The sequence below is a fragment of the Hyposmocoma kahamanoa genome, unplaced genomic scaffold (genome assembly GCF_003589595.1).
Source record: "Hyposmocoma kahamanoa isolate Upper Pololo Valley unplaced genomic scaffold, ASM358959v1 77, whole genome shotgun sequence".
NCBI lineage: Eukaryota > Metazoa > Arthropoda > Insecta > Lepidoptera > Cosmopterigidae > Hyposmocoma > Hyposmocoma kahamanoa.
In genome coordinates, this window is record NW_020653926.1 from 88,413 (window position 1) to 110,495 (window position 22,083).

At 36.9% G+C, this 22,083-nt stretch overlaps 2 protein-coding genes across 3 annotated transcripts in view; both read left to right on the plus strand.

Annotated features, from left to right (window-relative positions):
* Positions 1 to 2,692: 2,692 nt before the first annotated feature.
* LOC113232679 lies at positions 2,693 to 11,801 on the plus strand. 2 transcript variants are annotated; one of them, XM_026467449.1, is made up of 4 exons: positions 2,693 to 3,881; positions 5,802 to 5,961; positions 7,483 to 7,603; positions 9,940 to 11,801. In XM_026467449.1, the coding sequence occupies exons 1-4, from the start codon at positions 2,794 to 2,796 to the stop codon at positions 10,161 to 10,163; spliced, it is 1,593 nt and encodes a 530-aa protein (XP_026323234.1). In that variant the 5' UTR covers positions 2,693 to 2,793; the 3' UTR covers positions 10,164 to 11,801. The 2 variants fall into 2 exon arrangements, with proteins under 2 accessions (XP_026323234.1, XP_026323236.1); XM_026467451.1 differs by lacking the exon at positions 9,940 to 11,801 and adding an exon at positions 7,704 to 7,730 and having other exon boundaries at positions 7,483 to 7,670.
* A 1,230-nt stretch (positions 11,802 to 13,031) lies between these two features.
* Positions 13,032 to 22,083, plus strand: part of LOC113232688 (steroidogenic acute regulatory protein-like) — a 57,168-nt gene continuing 48,116 nt past the window's right edge. The window contains exons 1-2 of the mRNA XM_026467461.1: positions 13,032 to 13,247; positions 17,948 to 18,037. Of these exons, the coding sequence (XP_026323246.1) occupies positions 17,956 to 18,037 (82 nt within the window). The 5' untranslated portion in view covers positions 13,032 to 13,247; positions 17,948 to 17,955. The remainder of the gene's footprint in view (positions 13,248 to 17,947; positions 18,038 to 22,083) is intronic.

Below are 22,083 nucleotides of genomic sequence, written 5' to 3' on the forward strand. Positions count from 1 at the left end.
GACGAACGCCCCGGCCACACACCACCGGGGCAGACGAACGTGTTCGTCTCTCCACCTAATCACAAACGCCGGCGAGTCCATACCCAAGTCCGGACACCCGCCGTACCCTGGTATTGCCATCGACCCCGTAGTCTGTCTGGCAAACCCTATCTCTCGGGTCGGTAGACAGGGACACATAGGGAATTTAGTAGCAGTAGAAAGGAAAGTTTTAGTGGCAGTAGAGATCCTTGTGAAAAAGTTCCTAAACCTTACCTATTTCTCCCGCCAAGCAATAACGTGAGCATTACTGCGTTCCGATTAGGAAGTGAAAGGGTGCTGGTGAAATTACAGGCACATGGGACTTGTTAACTGATGTCTCAGGGTGACGGGCACAGCGGCAGTGCCCGATACCAACCCATGTTGGGCCAACGTGGCATAATATGGCTTAAACCCCCGCCTGAGAGGAGACCCTTTCTTTTTTATTTTTTTGACGGGGGGAAATCTTTATGGATACCTCCCTGAGCCCAGGGAGACGCAGGGGTTATGTGGGGACTCTCCCTCCAGACTGGAGGGCCTACCCCACTAAAACCCCCCCGGGTTTCCCTCTCGCCGGTTGAGTCGGCGCCGTGGGATCAGTGAACATTCACCACGACGCCGCCCGGCCGCCCTAGCTTACGCCAGGGCTCCCGCGCCAACGGAGGGGCGAGTCGGTTGTCCTCCGACCCGCCCCCCAGACGAGTGAGGCCGTGCAATGCAGGCTCCGGAGTCCCTGTCCAGAGCCCGCTGGTCTCACTAGGGGATCAGGCGAGCAGCGAACTGCCTTCGCCTTCTCCCCGTACGTCTGCGCCGGAGCGGGTGCGCGTTCGCCGCGTCCTCGCGCACCCGCTCCGCTGCCTCCTTTTGCGACATAACCTCTGCTGAGAGGAGACCCCTACCCCGCAGTGGAACGTATAAATGGGTTGATGATTATGAGACAAATTGTTCTTGGCTAGCCTTATGTGTTTAACAACAGTGAAGAGTCTGTGTTAGATAAAGATGTATGGAAAGACAGCATGAGTCTAGATTCCACACAATTGTGAACCAAAGTGTATATTCCATAGCATTTAAGTTTATTTGAAAATAGCAATCCCTAGAGTTTCTTGGTCGTTCATCTCAGGGAGGTCAGCGTAGTGAACGAGCAGTAACTTACAAAATTACGTTTGCAAGTGTTAAATTTTACAGGAATACATGATTATTTATTTATTTGATCACGTGTCCGCACGTCGCAATGAGCTGAAGTGGCTTACGATTCACCAGTGTCGTGATTTGAGAACACTTTCCACTCTTTACGCTATCATTAATGATAAATGTGCACCTGGATATTTGAAATGTAAATTTCAATATTTGGGTGCATCCCATAATCGCCATCTTCGCTCAGACAGCAAATTGACTCTTTTAATTCCTTCTCACCGTACTGGTTTTCTTTCTAACTCATTTTCTCTTCAGGCAATACGACTCTGGAACGCTCTACAGCCCCACATTCAAAAAGCGCCGAATAAACTAGCTTTCAAGCAATTAGTCCGCGATTTCATATTGGAGTCTCAATCTACAACTTTGTAGTCTGACACTGTTATATATAAATATGTATATTAAATATATATGTATTATATATTATGTAATTATTTGTATATAAGTTGCTTATATAAGTATATAGTTAGTCATATAGTATCATGTGCTATATTTATATTGTGTTTAAACTATATATCATAATTATTTATAAACTTCTTCCTATCTGTTTTAATTATCATGTTTTATAATTAACAGGGGTGCATAAACACGTGTTAATTATTTTGAACCCAGCTCTCCAGTTGACTAGTAGAGAGTGCCTAATGGCATTAAGTCCGCCATTTGTAGTATTTTGTGTGCAATTGAGTTTAAATAAATAAATTATTTGGCTTTGACATTGACTTTGATGTTCTTGAAGAGTTTGTTTAACTTATATACAGGATGTTATCGTTAAGAATGCCCGGGCGATTATTCCAAAAATATAAGAGATATCAAAAAGCTTTAAACTGATATCGAAAGTACGTTACCCGATGAATACACCGACATCAATAACTTTTTAAAAACAAAACTAGAAATATCCAAAATTTTTACATTAAACGCTCCCATATGTTTAATATGACATTCGGAGAGGCTTTAGTTTTTCTACTGCAAGAGGTAACAATAAGTTACCAGATGACAAAACTAATACAAATCAAATAATGCAACTATCTTTTAATTGAGTAAAAATATTATGGCGTAGTCAATTGTTTAGTCAAGTGTGAGTCGTCCATAAAAATGAATAAAATTGATCAATTTTTTAGTGCTGGTCTCACTTAGTTTCATTAAATGGGACGAAAAAAATTGGGCCAGCAGAAGTGGGTCAAATTTAATAAAACTTTTTTTCATACAAAATTAATCTCCTATATCTCTTATATTTATGGAATAACCGCCCGGGCATACTTAGCGATTACACCATGTATAAAACACTTAAGGTCACAACTGCAAAATAACGCAGGAAAGAGGTTTAAACATTCTACGAAAGAAATTAGTTGAAGAATTTTTATGCTAAAATATGTATGAATGTAGTTCGTATTATTGTTATACCTTTCAACATTTAATTTTATTATAGGGTACGAATTATTAATCATTAACATTTTTTTCCTTATCCAGAAATACTACATCAACAATCAAATATCAACAAAGAAACGGATAGCGAAATATCTATATAAATGACAAGTATTATTTAAAATCAACTTAAGAACTTATAAAGTTGAAAAAAAAGAAGAAAGTATGGATTCACCGAAGATAATCTACAAATACTACTCAAACCCAGCCTTCTGCGGGCAGAGCGAAAATTTACAAAAATGTAGAATCACGCCCGACAGAAGAATGTCACCATTAGGTTCAAATTCGCCCAGTAAACGTGAGAATAACAACCGAATGCGAACAGATATATCAGATAATCCATTACGTATTCATAATAGTAGATATAGAGACGAACCTCCAGAATTACCACCAAAACCGGCGAAATTCCAAAATTTCCATCGACAAGCTTCTATGATATGTAAAAGTACGTATAGAAGTTCTACAAGATCTAGAACGAGAAGTGAAGACCTGGAAATGGCACAATTTAGACAGCAGAGAAGAACTAAATATGACCGTAACGCAGAAAGTGACGATGGGTTAGAAGACAGTAGAGTTAAACATCGATATGAAATTATAGATTTCGACGATTTAGACGTAGATTATTCACCAACAAAAAAACGTATTATAGAAGCTGATGCACATGAAATTTTGGAATATAACGTCGATGGTCCAGATGACAACGAAATGAAAGAAATACCAACAGAAATTGTTAAAACTGTAAACGGGAAAACACTTAAATACGCCATTGTACCTTCTGATGACGAAATTGAACCAATAAAGCGAAGTAATGTTACATTTACTTCACCTATCATGTCAAAAAAGAATCTCATAGCTACGCAGAAGCTGCACGAATTGTTGTCGACACCACCAAGAAAACTAACAAGCTATGCAAGTCAGCCTTCTGTTAGAATAACACCGAACAAAGCTATCGATACTCCAAGACATTTAACACCAAAGAAGGTTACAGCAAGTACGCCTACCAAAAATATGACTCCGTCGAAATCGTGCGCAAATTTGTCAGTCTACAAAATCAGGACTTCGCCAATATCACCAAAAATACCCCAGAAATTAAATTACGGTTATCCAGAAACAAGTTTTGACAGACATGATGTCTTTGTAACGAGTTTCAGTGAAAAAAGGGAGAGGAGTTTTGATGATAGAAGAGATATAAGCAGAGAGAGTAGAAAAGACGGGCATAGGAAGGACAAGAATACAGCTGTTATTTCGCCTAGGTAAGTTGATTTACAGTTATGTTCTTAGATAAATCTGTATCTACATCAGGCCAATGCTTGTCTACAGCGAGGTTTCCACGCATGTTTCATTCATTACAACTGGAAAATGTCATTTCGGCATTTTCCAGTAATAACGTTAGCTCGAATTTTCATAACCTCGAAAGTAATTTTGAGAGGAATATTTTTTCTTTTAAACCTAACTTAACCGAACGTAATCGTGTCATTGCGATAAACATCCTACATATCCTGAAAGAACAACGGTTTCGTTATAATTCGGTTTTCGGTGTAATGAAAATTCGAACAAAGGTTATTTCGGAAAAAAAGTGACAGGTTACCAGAGATAATCATGGACCAATAATTCAAGAGGGTTGCTAATCGCGATACAGTACTCTTTACTCATGTGACAATACAGCGTAGTCGGGCATTTAGTACCTAGTGGTACACCAGGTGTCGCGTCAAGTACCAAATAGCTATTACAAACTAATTTGTTTTACAAACTGCATTAGCTTTGATAGCTACTCTAATTTCTAGTGATAACAAATCAATCAACTAGATGGCGTTTTTTGCACAGATTTTTATGGATAGTGCCGGCTATTCTGTTTTGTTTAGGATTAACGCCAACTACCCATATTGGGAAGCGTTAATTTATAAGTTAATTTATGAGAAAGTTCCACACACTGAATTGCACTGAATGTGACATAGTGGAGGATGTATCTTGACGGAGTGTGTACGAAACAGAGCCGAAAGAAGGGATGTCTCTTATAGTTTGGATTGCAATTTGGGTGTATGTAACATTTTCTTATCTTCCCCAAGATCAAAGGAAGCAAAATTGTTATAAATAGATTAGTTGATGTGGGAATTAAGCGAAGACCGTAGATGATGTTTAAGGAGCCTGTCATTATGTGGTGACATTATCTGATCAAGAAAAAACCCTCCTTAAATAAAGATTAAAAATAATTAATCTCATAGCAATTAATTTGTAACACAATACCATCTATCAGATAATAATTTTAGCTCGTGATCAATCTTCTTCATAGTGTGCCGCTTATCTACGAAGATTGGCGACCAACACCGCTATTCTCATTTTTGAACCTGCCGCACGAAAGAGGGAATGTCTGCTAAGGTGGAACAAGTATCTCAGGTTCTTCAACCACGAGATTTTCTTTCTGCCTCGCCTACGCTTTCCTTGAACTCTTCTCTGCATTATTAGTTAGAGTATCCGGTATCTATTACATGATTAAAACACAGCAGCTTCCTTTCCTTTACAATTATGAGTATTTCCAAATTTTTTCTCATTCGACGAAGAACCACAACATTGGTAACCTTTTGTACCCACGATATGCCAAGCATACGTCTGTATAGCCACATCTTAAAGCACTCCAGTTTTGAGCATAATGCTGGAGTCAAGGTCCAACACTCCATACCAAACAGCAAGATATTGAAGACATAACAGCGGACCAAACGCATACGGAGATTAAGGTTGAACCTTCTACAACACAAAATCTTTTTCATTTTCATGAAGTCACTTCATGCCTGTTCTGTCAATGATTTGAATAATATTACAAGGAAAACAAACTGACTTCTTATATTTCATATTACAGAGAAATTAATTGATAGCCATGACCTTTGATATAATATTAACTACTTCCATCCAGGCTATTGATCAGAGTCATACAGATAGTCGTAGTCCTGGTGGTAAGCAACTCTCTTGCCCATTATCTAGAAGTACAGGCCCTGCTACAGCACTCGTTACCTCGAGACATAAAGTTACCTTTAACGAGGCAATGTGGCTGTACCTTACTGGGCGAGATCTTTTGCAAGGAACTCTTCTGCTGCTAAACTGTAGTAGGTTGTACACCGAAGGTAAATTAGTGCTGAGCGCCAAGGTATGAATATAAATTATTGACTCTAATTTTCCAGGGTAGCCCCACCCCCCTCAGTCTATTCTGACGAAACCTACAAGTCTCTGTCAAGTGTGAAAGCTGTCAACGCTGCCACTGCATCTCTGACCGTCGCCGCATTGATGCTGACATTGTGTGGCGGGTTGTCAACCGGCTTGAGCTTTTACATGATGTACAGTGTAAGTATACTATCTTTGCAGAAACTTCGTTATCCTATTTAAGAGTCAGGCTTGTGTCGGAGTAGTCTCTTCCACTCCTCACGGTTCATAGCCAGCTCCTTGATCCTTTTTATAGCCGCTCACTTTGACCATTTTCTTTTTTGTTTACTATACGCCATTCTTGGTCTTCCTCTGTTTATTTTCCTTTCGATCTTCCCCTCAATTACCACTCAAACAAATTCGTCATTCATTACGTAACAAATGTTCAAAACATTCAACCTTTTGTTCTTTATTTGTATTCAAGAGATTTCTTTCTTCTTTCGAGTTTAATGATACAGATCTTATTAAAAAAATCATAAAAAAATCTGATGTTTCCAATACCATACAACGATTGTATTTTATTTCCTTTCGATGGCGACAATAAACAAACATTAATTGGGATTTTTTATTCCATTTGTTACCACTGGCAACTACTCGGATAATTTAAAATCCATTTGTCGCCAGTGGCAACAACAGATCTTTTTATCCCTCTTGTCGGCACCTGGGAACATATGGGGTTTTCCCAATTATCACCAGTGGAAATCACCACTGGCAACAAGTGATTTTTTTTCCCGTTTGTTACCACCTGGTAACATCGCCAGTGGGAGCAAAGCCAGTGGTGACGATTGGGAATAGGCGCTATTTGCCAAGTTTTATTGACATCGGCTACTGGAAAATATGCGAAACCTGATTCATACCGTAGCTTGCCACCCTTAAGTCCAATTTATATTGCAGTGGATCGGAATGGAAGATAATTTTTGTAACGATATTGTAAATCAAAACCAAAATCTTCCTAGAATTGTCGCAATGCACGAACATTCTCGAGCAGAACAGAGAGAAGAAATCCACGGAAGATTTTGGCTCGTATCTACTTTATACGTTACACAATTGACCATAACGTTCATTATGCTATGTACAATATCGTTACAAAAATTCGCTTCCCTTCCGTTCCGACACAACATAAATTAAGCCTAAGAGGTGGAATATTTTCTTCAAATTTAAATAGGACCAATATTGAGGTACCCTCTTTCCAACAAAAAAAGAATCATCAAAATTGTTCACAAATAGAAGCAGTCACGCAACATACACACACAAAATGCAGTCAAATTGAGAAACTTCTTGTGAAAATTGTTAACTTAAGGCGCTCCGCAGATGGAGCAAGTTTAATTGACGCAACTGGCAACTTGTTGTAGCAACTTTAAGGACTAGAATTCACTTTGGGGGACTTGAACACTGCGGGGGACGGGGAGGAGTGAAGTTGCTGTTGCCAGTTGCGGAAACTGGCAACTGGAGACAACCGGTACAAATTTGTAAGTTTCTAGTTGTGGCAATTAAAAATTTATTTAATCACGGATTTCCTCAACTGAAGTTGCTACGTCTGCGCGGTTTCTTGAAATTATATGAAAAAGTCATATATAGCTATATGCGGGTTGCCAGTTACAGAAACTCAATGATCAAAATTGCTCCATCTGCGCAGCGCCTACAAGTTTTTACAAATTACAGATGGGTCGCCGCTATTATTTGGACTTTAGCGTGCTGTCAGGGTTCACCTGCTTCCTGCTGGGCCTGCTCGGATTCAGGTCTAGGCGGCAGCAGCTGCTGCCGAATAGGAACTTCATTTCTGGTCAGTATTTGTTTTCTAAATCTCTAAACTCCGCGACAATAATACTACCGTCCATGTCATAAACAACATAGGCAATCGAAATATAAGAGAAATTGGAGTATTAAATTATCTGGAATCAGCAAAACGAGGTCTACAACCCTCAAATAAGAGTTGATATCTTATTTAATTCCAGTTTTATTGTTTTAAGGAAAACAGCGTAATTGACATTTTTCAAAATAAAAACGAAACTTTATTTGGAAAGTCACCAGTCTAATGCAAATGCGTTGTTTATGACAAGAAGGGCAGAACAGCTTGACACAATGGATACACGGACGGACATTCTACAATTGGGGCCATTGGAATAACTTTACTAAGAAAGCTTGTGACGATCTGCGTAAGGGTGAATTTCACTTTCCGAATTTCAGTGGCACTTTTTGAGTGATTTTTGTAAAACCCTTTTTTCTTTTGGTTTTAAGGTCTTAAACGTACAAATAAGTTCAAGCAATGTCAATAATTATAAAATCATAGAAATATTTAAGTAAAATACAACAAAAAAAAAACGATATTTAGGTCACACGAATGAGATTGCAGTAACACGAATGAATTTCTCATAAACATACATTTATATACAATTTCTCATTGCTGTGCCGTATTTCTCATTAGAAATACGGCACAGCAATGAGAAATTATTATTACAACACACATTTTATCGTTCACAAAAGAACATTTAACAACATTTAATTTTAACATGTAACAAATATTGTCATATAACTTCTTGTATCAAAATCCTTCTCATCCGTGTAAGACCATCTATCTATCGATATGTAATTAATAAATAAATCTAAATAAGAATTTTGTTAATGTCATATAAACTTTGTTGTACATCAATATATCATCATTACCACCATCAACATTATCATCAGCATCATCATCATCACTACAATCTTCATCGTCATCATCACTATCATCATCATCGTCATTACCATCATCACCACCACTATCACTATCTAATTGTTATATTTCAAGTAAATGTTTGGCTTAAAGTAACTATTTAACTTAAAAGTAGACAAGAATGAGAGCGACAATAATGATATTTGGATACATTTTTATTTGTCAAGTATGTAAAATATGCTGGACCGTTGTAAAAGTGCATGGATTTTAAAGTTCCCTTTGTCTGATTTATGTACAATAAAGTTTATAAAACTATTACTTAATACTTATTTAGATAGATTGCTTTACATGAATGAGAACGATTTAGTCACTAGCGCTGAAATTGGTATTTAAGTCGATTTTTTGTTAAAACGGAGATGCACAGGTTTTTTCACTGTGTACCCTCCAAACCGACAGGAGCCCCTTCTCACGTGTGCGAAGGGTGTAGGTGATGCGGTATGAACTTCTGTTGTTAGGAGGCTTTTAGTTGAATTGACACTAATGATAAGAAAAATTGAAATACATTTGTGTTCCCAAGAAAACATGTTTGTTTGTAATAAATTGGAATGTTACGGTATGTATTCAACGTGTAAGTTATTAGAGTTTATCCTTGATGGAAAATATTGCGATTTCCACGAGTGTTTAATTTTTTCTTCTTTTCTTAAAATTAGGGCGACGTGGAACCGGCTCCCACGACTGAGAAATTGCCCACTTTTTTAATTTTTATTTATCACTGTGACGTAGTAAAGTAGTCTTTTTATGTGTAACACAGACTAAGTAAGCAAGCACTCATATTAAACAAATAATGCTTAGCATTCATGTAATAACATAAAAGTGAAAGGGACACATTTTTGGAGGTTATCTGAAAACGACCCATATACGCAAATTATGTTGTATTATAATGTGACCATATGTTCCACTTTGAGCGGGACAGATCCGCTTTTAAGCTTCGTGTCATGCTGTCCTCAAAATACTTAAATTGTTAAGCCTTTCTTTCTGCTTCGCATTTTTTTTTTAATTAACGTCAAGTGTGTCCTGTTTGGTCAAGGCTTCCAGCTTGATATTTAAAAAATGGCGCTCTAGCGAAAAATATATAAAGCCAGCCACCAGACCTCACAAGATTAAATTCTTTTTTTAATTTTGATCGTTAAACATGATTAGTTCTTATTTTAAATCGTTTTTAGATGATTGAACATTTTGTGATTATCATAAACATGACGTTTTATTTTTAAAACAATAATAAATTTACACGCATCCTGTTCTTAGGGAATAATATATTGGTCACATTATATAATCTACTAATTCAATAATTTAAGTTGACATAACTATTGTGACAGCTTAGATTGCAAATCCCATATGCACTAACTTCACTTACCTACGAAATACAGACGTATTAAAATTTGAATTTGTTTCTTTTTCCATTCCAGGTTACATTGTTCTCTCAACATTTTCACTCCTCAGCGCACTGGGTCTCCTGATTCTCCTCTCTGTTCAGCCTAAACCTGGTACGGCGTTAAGTGACGTCACATCGGGTGCAGTTTGCGCTGTCAGCATTCTATGCCTGGTCGCGGCCAGTGCTGGGGCTATCGCTAGCTATTGTTGTATCCGGGGACCACCGGACAATCGAGTCGGGACCACGAGGTGGTATTGAAAGGTCTCTAAGGTTAAGATCACAAGATGGTGATGGTTAATGTTGTTCATAACTACACCCTAAACATCGAGTATATAACCAGAAATAGAGACGAAATAGGGGCCATCCATTCCTGGCAACTCGTCAGATAGGTAGTTTTGCTCAAATATTTATTAATTTAATGTAGTATCTGAAAGAGGTATAATTTAACTAATTAAAATGCTAACTACAAACATTATTGCGTTTACTACATTTTACACCACATTTTCATCTTCGTCCTGAAAAATTACATAAAAATCACATACGAGGTTTGCACTCTAAGAGTGATTACACACCGCGACTTTGAAACGCGCGATTGTAGCGAGATGCAATCCTAAAAAATCCCAAGTGTAGCGGTGCAAACGCGCGATTGTATCGCTGCAGTCGCGCGCTTGCATAGCTACTTTTTAGTAGACTTTTGTCGCCGTGTGTAATCGCTCTAAAACGACGATAATTCCAAAAATAACGTTTTCGAGAATCCGCCAAAATCAATTAAAATAAAAAAAAACAACCGTGTCACTTTTTAATTATATTATTAATTTCCGTGTGAAAAGACGAGGTAGCATATTGATCTGACCTACCGCTTATCAAGCGGAAATCTCTGAAATACTAATTTTGTAATTTGCCATAAGCTTTTCGGTGAAGGAAAATATTGTAAGGAAACTTGCACACATCTGCGAAGGAATTTAATTATGTTTATGAAGCTCCGAATCCTCATTGGAAGGGCTAGCTTTTAATTACAGTCTAAGCCCTCTCGTTATGATAAGAGGTATGTGCCCAGCAGTGGGACTATGTAGACTAACTATTATTACATTTACAACTTGAGTAGCAGTAGAGCTTCTTCTGAAAGAATTCGTCCAATGAAGTACTACCACTTCACGTATTACTTTACTCAGGCAGTCGTAGCCTACTAAGCGCTTTTAAGGCATGTTCTAGTTCATGTCGTGCCGACAGGATTGATCGTGTAGTTCGTTTTGACGCACTATACCAGAAACTCAAAATGCCAAAAGGGCAGAATCTCAGATTAGCAGAATTGCAGTTAGTGTCGTGGCATAGAACAACACGATTAACTGTCGTTCATAACTGTCGTGACAATGGAAAGAGCTAGGACGACAGTCGTCCGATGATAAATAAAACGTCACGATAAAAATGTGACGACAGCTAATTGGAGCTTTGAAACTTCTGTCGTGCAAACGACAAGGCGGCTGCCGTGAACCGGTAAATTGTCGTCACGATCTAGTGGGGATAACTAGACACGACAGTCTTAGAACGATAAAATAAACGTCCACGACACAGTCGTGACAGATAGTCGTGATATGGGAACAGGCTAGTTGCGACAGTCGTCCAACGATAAATAATACGTTACGAGTACATAATGGGATGGCAACGCGCCCGTTAGTTATCTTTTAATATGCGCACAGCACAGGAATTTAATTCCCTGCTTGCGACTCACTTTCCGAGCGAAAACAAACACGAATATCTGTAAGGTGTGATTGAATAAAAAGCTACAGTGTTAATAATCTCAGTACAGAGTACTAAAAAAACCGACCTCAAAAGTACGTGGAATTACGTCTATTTGCTAAGTTTTATTGCAATACCCCCTAGTTCGCCACTATACAGGACTTGATACTGGAGATAATAAAAATCGGTTCTCACTACTCAAAGTATATTGAGAGAAAAACGCCTTGAGTTGGAGAATTAGCAAAATCAACCATTAAAGTAATTGCTCTTAAATTAATGTTAGGCGCTATTTATGAAAATGAATCTTCATGCGTGAACAGCCACCCTTCGAGGTGGATGATTTTCTTCAAAATGAAATGGGACCACTATGGAAGTACCCCTTTCCAAAAAAAAAAAAATCATGAAAATCGGTTCACAAATACCGGAGTTATCGCATAACATACATACAAAAAAAAAGAACATACAGTCGAATTGAGAACCTCCTCTTTTTTTGAAGTCGGTTAAAAACTTCGAAAATTAGTACAAAATTGAAATTGATTTTCAGTTTTTTTTTCTCAAATACTTGAAATATAATGCCATTGGCACGTAGGCGAAATCAAGGTATTATGTACACGCAGCTTGTTCATTTAGTTTTAAATAATTATTAAGATTATTATTAATTTTATTGTAAAGCCAAAGGATAATTGGTTGGAATATTATGTAAACTGTTGTAATTTGTAATAAAATTTTAAACATACTAAAATTTTTGTTTTATTTTTGGTAGTGAGTCGATATGTTTTTGAGGTGAACCATAGGAATAACCTTCATGAAGACCTTAGAAACTCGATAATACCTGCCACTATAAATAGGTATGTACCTGCGCAAACTGTCATAAACATGTATAATTTAATTTTTTTTATATAGTCCAATATTTTGCCAAAAATGTTGTATCCGTGTGGTTCATCAATATGTAACATACAATGAACACTCATAATTCTATAGATTAGAGCACTTGACCAGTCGTGACCTCACATTTAACGGCCGTTTCACTACGTTCCATTCTACTCGTGATGTATGAAATTATTAATAAAAACCAACGCGAATAAAAATATTGAAAGTTGAACAAGTTGAAGGTATTTTTATAGCTACTCAATTCGTCACTATTATGCATAAAAAATGTATATGTGAGAGACACAGAGAGAAAATAGCAAAATAGAAGTACCTTCCTTTGACAAATTCAAAAGTGGATCTTAGTGCCAACGTTTTATGGTAAAAATAACTTGTCGCCAACACCTTTATTTAAGTCCTAACTATAAAGTACTATTTATATTTAAATTTCTAGATTACAACTTTAGAAATAATAATTGTTATCTACATTATGTGTAAAACGTATCGCAACTATATGCTCCTGTCAAAATACATCAAAGTCGTTTGGTGCTTTACTCTCGTTTCGTAAATTTTTTTATTGTTCTATTCGATAACAACATCACGGCTGGCGTTTTGATAACAAACGATAATTAAATTAATCATGTTGTTTCCTTGTGCAACTTCATTGTGCAGTGTTATAAGACTATTTTGTTAGAAAAACATGCATTTTTGTACATCATAGTACTGGCTGCATTTAATGTAAGTTGTCTTTGTTCTTTTTATATTTTTATTAGAAAGTAGGAAGAAGAAATCACACGCTCTAAATAAATTTTTTTTTCCTCGCTTTTTTACTTAATAATAGCGCTTTGGCGTATATTTGTATACAAATAAACAATTTTAATTTCTTTGATGACATCTTTTATTATAACCGTCGAAAAAGGATTGTGTATCGGTCTGTTTTCCAATAATATTCCTTAAATCTCTTCAACATTTTTGCATTGTTAAAATAATGCACAGAACTCTGCCTTTTTTTGGATGTGTCTACACTCTTGGTTGTTAGTTCTATGCGCTTTGATTATACAGAGTTTTCTTCAATATTTTATTAATGTTATTTTATTTTATTTATTTTTATTAATTAAATAATCCTTAACCAGTTAAATCACAGGCACAAAAATGAAAATATACTTTCTATAGTTATAATGCATTTGTTATGTCAAGGAAGACTCTTTCATATTTCAAATGCTCCTAGATGGTTACCATATTTCATATTAGTTTGTCTAAGTATATATTCATTTAGAATACTAAAATATAACTTAGCATTGAATTAGTCTTCCTATGTTGTTAATAGTTTTTAGATTTTTTAAATTCCCGTTTTCTGGTAGATAGAAAAATTGTTTATTCAGTTTAACAGGGCTATGGAAACATGGTTTTGTTATGTTGTGGTGTAATGAGATGAGATGGTGTCTGCAACTCCACATCTAGGCACCTAATTTGTGTGTGGTGGGTATAGGGTTCTACATGTGCCATGCTAATTCCTCCAGGAGTCTCGTGATCCTCCTGGGTCCATCATTCCAAAATACGTTATCTTGTAGTTGAACACTCCGCAAAGTTGTAGTAGGACATGTAGTTTGACAACCTCTGTGACCTAACGGTTTATACAGTGGGTGCTGGAAGTCCTGAATTTGATTCGCGGTAGGTCCAATTTGCAAAATGGAACTTTTGAAATTGGTTGAGGTCGGGGTGTTCGGATTCCGTTGCTCTGATACTCATTGTACAGAGGATGCCCTAGTTTAAGACCAGACAATTGGTGTGGTTATCTGGCACATTATTACAATTACATTATTATTATTGTATAATAATAGTAATAATAATTTTGTAGCAGTAAAGCCGTAAAGCTCCTTGAGAAAGAATTCGTCAAGGGAAGTACTGCCACCTTACCTATATCTGTTGCTAAGCAGTAATGTGATTATTACTGCATTTCGGTTTAAAATTACAGACGCATAGGACTTGTAAGCTCATGACTCAGGGTGACGGGCGCAGTGGCGGTGTTCATAAGATGTTACAAATAAAAATTAGTATAATGTTGTAAAGTAATATATTAAGCAATATGTAGTAAGAAAAGAACAATGTCTTCTGTAGTTGCTACGCCTTAGCAGGGCATCGTGTTAACTGCCCAACAATTGCAACAAATGAATATGAATATGGCCCTGCTAACTATCATGTCTGTAGAGCCACAAAAAATTCCTGTTCCTACAATAGCTACTAGTAGCAGTAGACCTCAGGGTGAAAGGGAAGTCCAGGGAAATACTGCCTTCTTACTTATGTACGCCGTTATTACATATGCCTGGTGTTAAGCGACACGCCTATCACTAGCAGTTGTAGTGCCAGAGTTATAAATCGCAAAGATCTGAGGGTCACTGCCACTTCGCCTCTCACACAAAGACATATGTTGACAACTGCTTATAGTTTTTCCAGCAGCTTTACCCTTCTAAACTTAAGCACACTTAAGGCTCACATTACTGCTTCGCGGCATAAATAGGTAAGGTGGCAGTACTTCTCTGGACTAACTCTTTTACAAGGACCTCTACTGTTAGGTACATTATCAGATACTCGCAATTTGCTTTGCATTAAAAGTTTATATAAATCTTTATAACTTTATAACCTGAGACGTAGGTCACATCTCAGGTTATAAAGATTATATTCGAGAGAATATTCATTGAATCATCCATTCAATTTATATATGTTTATGAATTGAATAGTTGATTCAACAATATTTTATAAGTAATTTCAATGTGATTCATTAACAACCAAACAGCCATTCATCTATCCAAATGTTGTCATGTATATAATATTATTGAAATAACCGCAGCAGCAGTTATAATTATAATGTGTCAGACTTCCTTATTTAAAGTCGTACCTTCACATATGTCATCTGCAGTTTGATAACAGCACAAACTTAGTGTTCCCTACCTACATTTTTCTACCTTCATCTTTGTTTATTCTCTAGGCTCCTTGCTTAAATTTACTTCTTAGTTTACCGAAAAAAAACCAAATTCAAAAGTTTGTGGTATTACAATTATTTGCCAAGTTTTATTGCGATTAGCTAACGGCATTCATAATTTGCCATCCTTATAAGTGGAAATTTTCTACAATTTGGAATTACAACTGAGGTATCCACTTTCCAACAAAAAGAATCTTCGAAAGCGCTTCACTCGTTGTTGGAGTAATCGCATGAGGGCGCATTCCCACTATGTCGCCACGTTTTATCACGACTATCTGTCGCGAACGATTTTTTATCGTTGAACGACTGTCGTGACTAGCTGTTCCCACTAGATCGTGACGACAATTTATCGTTTCACGACAGCCTCCTTGCCCATCTCTGGCTACGACCCAACGCTACTTGAAAGCGAGCTGAGGGCGCGGAGTACGAGAGGGGAGGGCAGGGAGCAGAATACGTGCAAACAGCGATAAATAAAACGTGACGACAATAGGAGCTGCGACAATCTCTCGTTACGTTTTTATCGTCCGACGACTGTCGTTCTAACTGTTCCCACTGTGACGACAGTTTGTCGTTGTAACGATAAAAAACGACAGTAAATCGTGTCGTGCTATATGTGAACAACTTCATTTAAATATACAAGCCACGACACTGTAAACTGCACGACAATCTGTCGTCACGACATAGTGGGAACGCGCCCTGACATACAATAAAACTACAGTCGAGTCGAATTAAGCAACTTCTCCTTTTTTTTGACGTCGGTTAATAATGGTTCGACCACATTAAGAAGTAGACAGGCTTCCTCTACTATACAACCAATTAAAGATAAAACCGCTAGGGCTTCTGTCGGCTGACCTCCAAAATTCAACTTGAAGATACCCTCTACCCTCCCGGACAGATAATTTGTGCCATCTTGCATTTTTATTGTTAAGGAAGAATACAATTAAAAAGAAATTGACATTTTGTTTGTATTTGACACTTTGTTATAAAAAAAACACTTTGTTTATATTTGTGCTGTTCTTACTTCTTTGATTTTGTTTAATTTATGATGTTGTTACTGTTGCTATTTATTGGCATTTTGACTTAATTTTATACGACATTGCTTATTTGACAAATTGTATAATTTTAATTTATGACATTATTTAACTTCAATTTATTTTAATATTTGCGTGCCAGTATCTGTCTTTCAGTATTAGTCTTTATTCCTGGTGAGGCTAAACAGTTGGGCGGCACTCGCTATACCAGTGCACTCACGATTTTTTCCTACGATTAGCTTTCCTTTTACCCGCGACTTTTCCCATCATTATCAGTTGCAGAAGCTCGTAACTGTCATGCTTAAGTACATGACCCAGATATGCAACTTCTCTGTTTGATGGCCTGCAAAAGTTTACGCTTCTGCCCAACTAGTTGCAGAACTTCGTCGTTGTTGACTTTCTGAGTCTATGATAAGTGCAACATTATTCTGTAGACGATTGAAATGCTTCAATACGTTTCCTGATGCTCTTTTATTGTCCAGGCCTCACATTGACATCCCTATAAAAGTATTGGCCTATTATTAGGAAGTTTCAGAAATAAAATTCCAACTCCTTGTGTTCTTCGTTTATTGATATGAAGACTTATTACAATTATACACTTTGCATGATAAAATAGCACGGTAAAGCAAGATGAGAGGCACTGTCCTCTGAGACTCCAACAAACAGAATGTCGAGCAATCGAGTATCACAAATTAAGAAACGTTAGCAGTATGGTGGGAGCTTTTTGGTAGGGCTGCATTTTTGGCGCCACCAATATAGTGTATTGTGGTGCCATCAACTAAAGCTACTGGCGCTACCAACCTAACAATGTAGCAACGGAAACAATACTCATGACCAAATATACTCTTTAATATAAATAGTGCTCTAATATTACAAAAATATAATTACAATAGGACAAAATTATTTATATGTCTAATATGTCGCTTACAGCTTGGACATCCTGATTAATGCGAGTCCCTTCGCTTATGCAACAAAACCATTACACCTTCCTACTAGAAAAAGGCACTCCATTCTGTATAATAAAGCTACATTATGTCTAATTATTACTTATTTCATTTATTTTAATACAATACCAAGTGACGGGACGAACAAGTCGTGCGCCTGGGGGTAAGCGACACGCCTGTCTACATATTTATAACAGTTGCAGTGTCACTCAACTCCTTGCGAATCTTAGGGGCACTGCCACTGCGCACGTCACCCTGAGGCATAAGTTGACAAGTCCCAAGTAATACCTACATTAAAATTACAATAAAAATTACGGCTTGGCGGCAGACATAGGTAATGCGGCAGTACTTCCCCGGACGAACTCTCTCACAAAAGAAATATAATTGTTACTATTTTAAATTTTCCCCTTTGTCCCGTTAATGTGCCGTTAGTGTGTGTATATTACTTAAGTAATGAGCTAACTAATCTCTTATCGCTTACAGAGTCCAAAATGGCGGACAGACGTCATATTAGAGAGGCAGCAGAGTCCTTATTGGGCTCTGTCACCGGACCACATTATTGTAGGAATTTGTGTGAGTACATTTATTTTAATATAAAAAAATCAATTTAGTATTAGTCTATCCAAATAATTAATACGGGTTACATTTCGTTACGAGTAGGATGCTATTGCTATTAGACCGGAAATCACGTATCCAGTTAAGTGATTATTAACAAACAGAGAAACAATGGACAATTAAAATCAGAACTGATTGTGTATGTACTGGTGGGACTTCACATGGCTATGTATTGTATTTGATGTATTTGGCAATCACCATACTTTTTTTATAATATCAAGTGACGGGCCGAACAAGTCGTGGTGAGCTACACGCCTGTCCATATCAGTTGCAGTGCCACTCAGAGCTTTAAATCGCAAAGACCCGAGGGGCACTCCCACTGCGCTTTTCCTGAATATTGAATAACAAATGAATGCGGCACTGGGGAGCGCACTATGAGTTTCGATGATACGACGTCGTGCCGTGCTTCGTGACACGTTGCGATGTCGTAGATTTCCACGAGACGACGTCGCATCGTGAAACGATGCCGCGTCGTATCGTGTTTATGTGTAAGAGCCCTAATTCATAACTACGTTCAAGGAGCTAAGTGCTGTTACATTATTGTTAACAGTGACGTGCACTAAAATTTATGGAATGTATAACTTTACGACGCAACTCGGCATTTGTTTTTCGAAATTCGAATTTTCAAAAAATTAAATCTAATGCGATCGTCACTTACGGGATCGCTGGCCAGCACAACTTCTACTTCCGGGCAAACTCGCGTCGAAGCTCAATGCAAAACAAAGCAGTTTGGAATTGACGATATTTTAAGTAAACATTTTTATTTTCGTTTTATAAAAGCTTTTTAATCAGCTACCCCTTGCAATACTAGTTATAAACTTAGAATAATAACGCATAGAAACCTAGTCCGCACACGCTAAGTGAGGCAAATTGAAGCGCTCCCAATGGGCCTACACGAGCGGGCGGGCCGTCAGTGCTCAAGGTCAATTTGCACCGCGAACAGATCAAGAATTTTAGCTAAAAATGACGAAATGTGCGGTAAATGAGTGTAAAAATACGTCAGACATACATAAAATAGATACTAACATCAACTTGTATTTTTATATAAATATTCACTAAAACCGAAAATTAACCTACTACTAAAACTAGCCTACATTAATTTATTTTTGCCTCACTTGTGACAATTCGTTTGACATGAAACTATCATTCTATGCGTTATTATTCTAAGGTTATAAATCTAAAAACTTAAATAAGTAGATGCGACTCGCATTTGATTATATTATTTCTATAATGAATTGAGATTTGACCTCACTATCGTAATCTGTCAAAACGGCCATCATAGCGTGCGTGCCGGTACGGTAGTAAAGTTGCTTCCATAACACAGTAAGCACTGCGCCAATGTCACCGCTATTAGACACCTGTGTAAATAGTAAAAACATTTTAAAGATAAATTGAACGAGGAAATAGATTACGATTAGATTGACATAATATCGTATCTTTACAATAAAAGTAACCTAACTAAAAATAATCTTAGTACAGAGTACTAAAAAAATCGACCTCAAAAGTACGTGGAATTACATATAATTACCAAATTTTATTGAAATCGGTTACCGGAAAGTGCGCAAACCCGGATTCATCCCCTAGTTCGCCACTATACGGGACTTGACACAGGAGATAATAAAAATCGGTTCTCACTACTCAAAGTCTATTGAGAGAGAAAAACGCCTTGAATTGGAGAATAGCTAAATCAACCATTAAAATAATTGCTCATTATACCAAAATTTAGGCGATATTTATAAAAATGAATCTTCATGCGTGAACAGCCACCCTTAGAGGTGGATGATTTTCCTCAAAATTAAATGGGACCACTATGGAAGTACCCTCTTTCCAACAAAAAAAGAATCATGAAAATTGGTTTACAAACACCGGAGTTATCGCGTAACATACATACAAAAAAAAAAGCGTACAGTCCAATTGAGAACCTCCTCCTTTTTCGAACTCAGCCGGTTAGAAGGATTTTGTTCTAAGTGTTATATCTTTGTATTAATAACAAACTAGTGGAATAATTTCACAAAAATAATTGAATATCATGGTGAAACATCGTGACATTAAATTTATTTATTTATTTAAACTTTACAGCTTTTAAATTTGGTTTACAATTCTGAATAATTTACTTACAAAGCCAATTACAAAGTTTGTCAAAATTAATTCGATGCCAGAACGAAGCGATTTAAAATATTGTTTATCAAAGAACAATCTAACAATAATAAAATAAATGAAAACTTAAAATTTACAATTATTAAAGAGGCATCTCTAATCAGTCGCTGGTAGCTGTAAAGGTACCTGGCTGAGTGAAGAAATAGATTTCTCACAGACGGCGCTACGGCAAAAAGTCGTTAAAAACAAAAACAAAGATTAACAACAAGCGCACAGAAAAATTAGTAAGGTCCGCTGGTTCGTTCCGTGACTTAATTGGCATAGCGTCTAGCAGGGTTTACTTGGAAGATGCTGGTTTGAATCCAGTCGGATAGACGGAATTTTTTGTTCGCGTTCGATCTTTGTATTAATTATTACAAAAAAGTTAATCTATACCGTAAAACGCTTTTAAAACTCATTGTTCTTAATGTTTTTTAATCTGGAACGAGTGTTGGACCATGGAAAAATTTCATTTTGAAAAATTCACATTTTTTCAGAGAAATAATTTTTCCTTTATTTTTCCACATTTGACACCTATCAAAAGTTACTGAAGAAACACAATGGACCATTTTTAAAGATTTTTTTAACGCACACACTCATAGCCCCGCCCTATGGAAACCCTTTATCGCGGGTGCCATGGACACACACATATAGACAACTACAAATTACACCCAAGCTCACGAGAGAAATAAATATAGGGTGAAGCGGGGCAGATTCGTACACTTTTTTTTAACTTTAATTTTGGGCTACTAAATGCAATTATAATGAATATTTTTCTACCTAATTGGTGATATAAGTAATAAACATTACTAATTTAATATTTTCTGTCATAAATAGCATCTAATAATTGAAAAATTTTGTTTTTAACAAAAAATGGGAATTGTCCGATTCTGCCCCACCGCTGGGGTATTTTGATACATCGCTTGGGGCACTTAGATGTGTGAATCAACACAGTGTGCCGTTCCTGGTTGCCACGTATTATCAGCACTAGGTGATCAACTGTTCATAAAGTATGACGCCATATATGTCTCAGCACTTGCTAGATCAAGACTTCTTTCTAGGGCACTATTTGAAAAATGTTCTTTATAATGTAGTCTTGGAAGTAGTAATACAGGAGGAAGAGCTAACTATAGCGTTAACTATAGCTAACTATAGAGCTAACAATAAGTTTTTGAAACAGTTTTACATTTTTCGTACAAAATAACTAATAGGAGTACTTTGATACGTACCAAACTACCCCATTCCATAGTGTATAAAAGTACCTCACCTCAGAGTTTAGAAAAAAATATTATTTAAAAATAAATCTATATATTCTCTCAAATTCACATGCAATTCTGGTTATTGGAAACACTAGTTTACCATGTTATGTAAACATAAAACCCTGTAAAGTGAACAAAACTGCAGTGGCGTTTTGTGTCGCTTATTTATTTAGTCAACGGCTGTGAAAACACTTTGTGACCTGTCGAACGACTACGGCTAACCGGTGATCTGCTTATCGCATGTCTATTACCCACACGTACAAAGACACTTTTTAGTATTATCACAACTAATGTATGTTTGAGGGTATGGAGATAATGCAGGTGTATATATGAATGTCCCCTCTGTGTCAAACTGCCCGCTTCCCCCTAGGCCATACATGGTAATTAATATACCTATACATAGGGCGCACTATAAATTTCCTGAACTGGCCACTTACATAAACAATATTTAAAAAGTAATTACAACATTTGAAAATGGAACTCTTTGGCTGTAGAATACAGTTTGTTTCATTTGACTGTCTCATGTTTTTACATTGTGGCGTCAATTTATTAATCCGGACTGCCGCGCAAAGGTCCCAGGTTCGATTCCCGGGCCGGGAGAAATATTTG